The 6879-nt window shown below is 45.9% G+C and overlaps 1 protein-coding gene across 2 annotated transcripts in view; it reads left to right on the top strand.

Annotated features, from left to right (window-relative positions):
- Positions 1-5602: 5602 nt before the first annotated feature.
- DOCK10 (dedicator of cytokinesis 10) overlaps positions 5603-6879 on the top strand; it is a 401968-nt gene continuing 400691 nt past the window's right edge. For both annotated transcript variants that reach the window (XM_006861898.1, XM_006861899.1), the window contains exon 1: positions 5603-5938. In XM_006861898.1, the coding sequence (XP_006861960.1) occupies positions 5816-5938 (123 nt within the window). In that variant the 5' untranslated portion in view covers positions 5603-5815. The remainder of the gene's footprint in view (positions 5939-6879) is intronic.

The following is a 6879-nucleotide window of genomic DNA, read 5'->3' as shown; positions in this document are numbered from 1 at the left end:
TTGTTATCATTATTATTTGTGATGGTCACAACCGTAAAGGTAGAAGTTGTGTAACAAAAAGGGAGGAGTAGTTAATCTTACATTCCAGGAACAGAGGACCCTCAAGTGAGAAGAGCACTGCAGAAGGTGGGACCTTATCCAGAGAAGCAGCGACACCAGAGATGGAGGCAGAGATGATGCCATGGAAAGATAGAGCAGTTAAGGACTCTAGACTCATGGAAGGAGAAAGGTTGTTTGCTGGCAGCCAGGAGGCAGGCTTGCAGAATGTGCCCTTTGGTTGTTTAAATTAGGTCATATTCCTGAGTGTTTTTGTGTACATCCACTGACCCCCCCAAAACAAAACAAAAAATTGCAGAGGTAATAGAAGCAAATACTGTTGAATGATGACGTATGCAGGGGATTGTAATCATTGAAATGAAATGAAATACTAAAGTTGAATGTAACACCGATGTTCTCCCATGTAAACTATCACTTACTTCACAATAAAAACTTCAAAAAGAAAGAAAGTGTTCTTTCCATTTAACCACATACTCTATCTGAGCTGGTGGTGGTGGTGGTGGTGGTGTGCCGTGGAGTTGGTTCTGACTCATAGCGACCCTGCATAGGGTTTCCGAGGCTGTAAATCTTTACAGGAGCAATAAGCCTCATCTTTCTCCCATGGAATGGCTGGTAGTTTTGAACTCCTGACTTTGAGGTTAGCAGCCCGACCTGTAACCACTATACTACCTGAGCTCCTCTATCTAAGATAACCCAAGAATTCTGGTGGGAGAATAGTGGTAGGGAGTGTCAGGATACATCAAAGGATTACTGTGCTTTGCTGTGAACTGAAAGGTTGGAGGGTTAAGCACTGGCACCTGAGAAGAAAAGTCTGGTGAGTTATTTTAAAAAAAAAAAAAAGCCATTGGCAAGTCTATGGAGCACACTTCTATTCCCACACATGGGCGATCACCATGAGTTGAAATCAATTGGATAACAATTGGTAATAGTGACAGTATTATACTGTATGTATATAAAACAAACCCAAACTCATCACCATCAAGAAGATTCTGACTTGGAACAATGCTCTGTGTGTATGTTGTTATTATTGCTGTTGTTAAGTACAGTCAAGTCAGTCCCAACTCAGAGCAACACTGTATAGGGTTTCCAAGGAGCGACTGCTGAGTTTAAACTGCTGACCTTGCTGTTCAAACCAACCTTGCAGCCCGGTGCATTAACCCACAGCGACAAACCAGGACTGTTGTTACTATTAGGTGCCATAAAGTTAGAACAAAACATTGCCAGATCCTGTGCCATCCTCATGATGCTGTTATATTTGAGCCCATTGTAGCAGCCCTGGTATCAGTACATCTTATTGAGGGTCTTCCTCGTTTTTGCTGACCTTCTGCTTTGCCAAACATAATGTCCTTCTCCAGGGATTGGTCCCTTTTGATAGCGTATTCAAAGTAAGTGAGATCAAGTCACTCCTGAGCATCATTCTGGCTGTATTTCTTCCAAGACAGGTTTGCTTGTTCTTTTGGCAGCCAAGTGGTGATTTCAAATATTCTTTACCAACACCATGATTCAAATGCATTGATTCTTCTCCAGTCTTCCTATTCATTGTCCAGCTTTCACATGCTGGAAATACCATGGCTTAGGTTCAGGCACACCTTTATCCTCAAAGTGCCATATTTACTCTTTGACAACAGATTTGCCCAATGTGGAATGTCCTTGGATTTCTGGACTACTGTCACCAGGAGCATTGACTATGGGTCCAAGCAAAATGAAATCCCAGATAACTTCAGTCTTCTCTCCATTTTCCCTTGATGTTGTTTATTAGTCCAGTTGTGAGGACTTTTGTTTTATTTACATTTTATTTGCAATTCACAAAGAAGACTACATTCTTTTTATCTTCATCAGAAGTGCTTCCAGTCCTCTTTGATTTCAGCAAGCAAGGTTGTGTCATTTGCCTATCACAGGTTGTTAGGGAGCCTTCCTGTAATCTTGATGCTGTGTTCTCCTTCATATAGTCTGGCTTCTCTGGTTATTTGCTCAGTTTACAGATGGAGTAAGTATGGCGGGAGGTTACAACCCTGACACATAGCTTTCCTGATTTTAAGCCTTTCAGTGTCTGCTTGATCTGTTCAAAGGATGCCTCTGGGTCTACATACAGGTTCCACATGAACACAATTATGTATTTTGAAATTCCCATTCTCCATAATGTTATCCACAGGTTATTGTGATCCGCACAGTCGAATGCCTTTGCATAGTCAGTAAAATACAAATAAACACCTTTCTGCTTTCAGTAAAGATCCACCTGACGTCAGCATTGGATCCTTTGTTTTATCCTTTGTTCTCAATCAGGCTTTAATTTCTGGAAGCTTCCTGTTGATGTAGTACTGCAACTGTTTTAGAATTACCATCAGCAAAATTTTACTTACATTATATATTAATGATAATGCTTAATCATTTCCACATTCTGTTGGGCCACCTGTCTTCTCAATGGGCACAAATATGGATTATTTCCAATAGGTTGGCTGGGTTGCTGTCTTCCAAATTCTTGTCATAGAGCAGTGAGTGATTTGTGTGCTGTATCCTCTGTTGAAACACTTCAATAGATATTCAGTCTATTCCTGGAGTTTTGTTTTTAAATAAAGGTTTCAGTGCATCTTGGATCTCTTCTTTAAATACCATTGGTTCTTGATAATATACTACCTCCTGAAATGATTAAATGTCAACCAGTTCTTTATGGTATGGTGTATTATTTCCAGCTATCTTCTTTTGATGCTTCCTGCAGCATTCAATATTTTGCCCATAGAATTCTTCAATATTGAAACTCAAGGCTTAAATTTCTTCAGTTCCTTCAGCTTGAGAAAAGCTGAATATCTTCTTCCCTTTCTGTTTTCTAACTTCAGGTCTTTGCACCTTTAATCATAATACTTTACTTTGTCTTCTTAAGCTTTGAAATGTTCTGTTCAGTTCTTTTACTTCGTCATTTCTTCTAGTTGGCTTCTTTATGTTCAGTAGCAAGTTTCAGAGTCTCTTCTGACATCCACTGTGGTCTTGTCTTCCTTTCCTGTCAATTTAATGACCTTTTGCTTTCATCGTGTATGATCTTCTTGATGTCATATATGTGTATAGTAGGCAAAATATGTCTCCTGGCAGGGAGCTTTACATTCAATTCATGTTACTTTCAGTATAATTTCTTTGGAGTAGTGATCGGTCCTCTAAAACCCCAAACAAACACATTATCAGATTTAATCCCTTGTCCCTTTATCCATAGACAACATGAAGGATTGAGTTCAAGTGAAAACATGAAACAAAACCCTTCACCTACTTTACAACATTTTTGTAGATTTGTTCTTACAAACTATTCTAGCCAAGTTGGTGACCAAAGAAGAGATAACGAACTGAAGTTCTTTCTACTGTAACAGAGAATGTGTGTGTCAATGACCAGATGGGTGAGGGGTGTGGGGTGTGGTGAGCAGACAACTCACTCACCTGTACACTCAGTGGGATGCAGAGAGACTTCACTGAAGTCCACAGAATTGTCAAGAGCTGAGAAGAGGCCCATGTGACAGTTTTCTGGGTGTGAAACGTTCTGCAGTTACATGTACATCATCTCTTTTCCGCATGGTGGCCGACTTAACATCCTGTAGATCGGTTAGGGCAAATGTACACAAGTTGATTCAATTCTTAACATGTGTGCATGGGAGACCCCTGGAACTTGAGAAAGTAAAACCAGTAGTAATAGAGAATTGAGTTACTCCAGATGGTTAAAAAAATGGCTTGTGGGGTAAACCAGTATTTGAATCCGTGAGTTGTCATCACCAGGACACATGAGAATGTATCTGCAGTAACTATAACACTCCCCTTCTCTGCTTTCGGTGTCTTTTCCTGCTTCAGTGGTTGCCCCAGCACCAAGGGAACTTGAGGGAAATTCAGAACCTACTATGTGCCAGACATTGTTCTGACACCAGGGAGAAAGACTAGACAGATACCTTTTCTTGGGAAGGTCAAGTCCATTCAAAATATTTCATGGGTTATTTGCCCAAGAAAACATGCATTTTTAAGACATGGCCACAGGGCACCCTTGAAGAATGCGACAGGAAAGTGTGCCTCCCACAGAACAGTTCAAATGCCACCACAGAAACAACCACCTACTTTGCTTAGTCTTACAGCTGACCTCATATTGACCCCAAGTGTCCCCACATGGCTCATGAAAGAATATAATGCAGGATGCAATGACTTCTTACACTGGTGCTTCTCAAATCACCCCATGTCTGTGGCCAGGATGAGTTCTAGAAAGTACAGTGATGGGGTCCGACTTGTTGTGCTAAGGGTGGTTTGATAGCAACAAGAAGGCTCAAGAAGTGGAGCACTGACTTGACCACATTCATTAGCCACATCAGAATATTTTACAGTCAAATGTGACCTAGTGTTAAAACTGTGTTGTTATTGGCTTTGGAAAATGTCAAGGTCACATCTGTAACAGTCCAAAATACTTGGAGAGGCTGGCCCAGCTCTCTCCGGGCTAGTGTCCTGGGGACAGGGCTGGACATCCAGCTACACAGCCCAACACCAAATTGGAGAACATACTCCCTGTGTGACTTAGGATAAGAATGCATGGAAAACTTTAATCAGATAGCTGGAGATAAAATGCAGACCAGATGGCTGTGTGGGGAGTAAGAGCAGAAAAACGACACGAATGTTGTCTTATCTCAAACCTGACCCACCCTATTTAGAAGCCACCCCCTCCCCCACACACACACCAGTTAGTTCTTGCCTGGTATCTAACTACCCTCCACTCCCAGCCTCATACCGGACGACCCTGACTTACTGCTTTGGTTTTGGGTTTTATTATTTTCTGAAACTTTCTTGTTCTTTCATTTATGTTTATGTATTTACTTAGCTGTTTGTTATCCACCCTTGCACCCACCCCAAAAAACATATCAGACCCACAGAAGCCATATTCGCCAGAACAGTACGTGCTAGTATATCTTATTGTTGTTGGTGGTGCCTTGGCGACTGTTCAACACATACCGACCATATATAGGGGCATCAAAGGAGCGCCTGGTAGATTTGAACGCTAATCTTGCTGTTAGCAGTCCAGTATTTGTTCTACAGCATCACACTGGACTTCATGCTATCATATACCAGGCAATTCATGAATTTATCTGGAAGCTTATTCCACAGCTGTGAGTGATAACTTAGGGCAAAGGAAACTTTGAAATGATGGCTTGAGCTGAGCTGTGAGCACTGCAGTCACCAGACCCTTCTTAAGCTTCCGACTACTTCTCTCAGTGGAAGAACCACAAAAGTTGGCCTGAACCCATTCGCCAACGCGGGAAAGTCAATGCCACATCAAAGGAGATGGCCCGGGCTCCCGCCCTCCCATCAGCTTCTAAGTGGGAATGAAGGGTGGGTAGTCCCACCCTGGCCCTGTGCGGCGTCCACGCGCCTTCCCAGCTGATGCCCTTCTTGGGGGTTCGCGGGTGGGGGTGGCTGGGCAGCCAAGGCCCGCCAGCTGAGCCCGGTGGGCGGCGCGGACTGGAGTCGCCCCACGCGCGTCGCGGGCCAGGCTGCAGATGCGCCACCGCCGGCCGGGGCCGCCCGCCAAGTGGGCCGCGCGCGCAGGAGAGCGCAGAGTTTGAAAGTCGGTGGGAAGCTGGAGCCCAGGCGAGGGGTGGAGGAAGAGGGGGTGCCAGCGAGGAAAACCCGCCTCTAGAGAGTTGAGCGAGGAAGAGGGGCGGAAAGAAGCTGAGTTCCGCTTCCTGAGCGGCGGTGGAGAGAGAGGTCGGCGTGGGGAAGCCAGCGGCCCGCGCGCTCGGGGCCGGCAATGGCCGGCGAGCGGACCCGCAGGTTCACCCGCAGCCTGCTGAGACCCGGGCAGGCGGCCGAGCTCAGGCACAGCGCCGCCTCCGCCGCCGCGGTGGCCGTCAGCAATCGGCAGCAGCATCGGGTGAGTAGATGCTTCCTCCGCGCCTCCCCGCGTGCTACGGGCGGCGGGCTGGGGCCCCGAGCCTGGTCTCCGGGTGCACCCCGCGTGCCACTTCCCAGTCGTTCGCCGGTTTCTTTCTGAGCGTCCCTTCTTCCTCGCCTTTGCAGGCGCCCTCGGCGCAACCTTTGCGGGACAGCGTCTACCGAGGCAAGAGTGGGGGCGCTTTGGGGAATGCGGGGCGCGCAGAGGGGCAGCTGCGAGGGAGGCAGAAGTGATTTAGGGATGGCGTTAGTGGCGGCAATACATCCGAGAGCCACATTTGCTTTCAGTGGCAAGGATGCCAGGGTCCCGGGGACGGGTGTCGACAGAACAGAGCCCCTAGGTCCACAGAGGGTCTGTGCGCTCCTAGCGCCCTGGAGAGTGGTGCGCAGAGACAGGCTCCAGAGGATGGATTTCAAGCTCCCTGCCTTGCGTAGAACTGGGAGCCCCATATTAACTCTATTGGGTGAATAAATGGACTTTGCATCATGGGGATAAAAATCCACGCACCAATTCATATGATTACAGACGGGGCTGAAGGAACAGGTTGAAGGAAGACGTGGATCCTTTGGTATCCAGTGATTTTTGGTATATTTCTAAGATGTTTCACGGGGCTCTCCCGCCAAGAACGCATTGCTGCTTAGCTCCTTTACTCCTCCTTACTTCCTCATTGAAGTGCCTTCCAAGAGAAGGGTGCTTTCCGAGGGGAATCCCTGGAGCAATCTCCTTTGATGCCCAAATCATGCCCATGCTTCTCCACCTAGGCCTCACTAACGTTGGGGTTACCCAGCTCATCACCACCCTCACACCCCAATGGGCAACCTCGCTTTCTAGAGCATGAAAGATCCTTTGCAATATATATTATACATTTAAATCAAATCGTTGTAAATTGCTTAAAAGATAACATTTCTTAGAGTATATGA

Source organism: Chrysochloris asiatica, unplaced genomic scaffold, assembly GCF_000296735.1.
Source record: "Chrysochloris asiatica unplaced genomic scaffold, ChrAsi1.0 scaffold00044, whole genome shotgun sequence".
NCBI classification, from domain to species: Eukaryota; Metazoa; Chordata; class Mammalia; order Afrosoricida; family Chrysochloridae; genus Chrysochloris; species Chrysochloris asiatica.
This window is presented reverse-complemented; position numbering and strand designations above follow the sequence as displayed.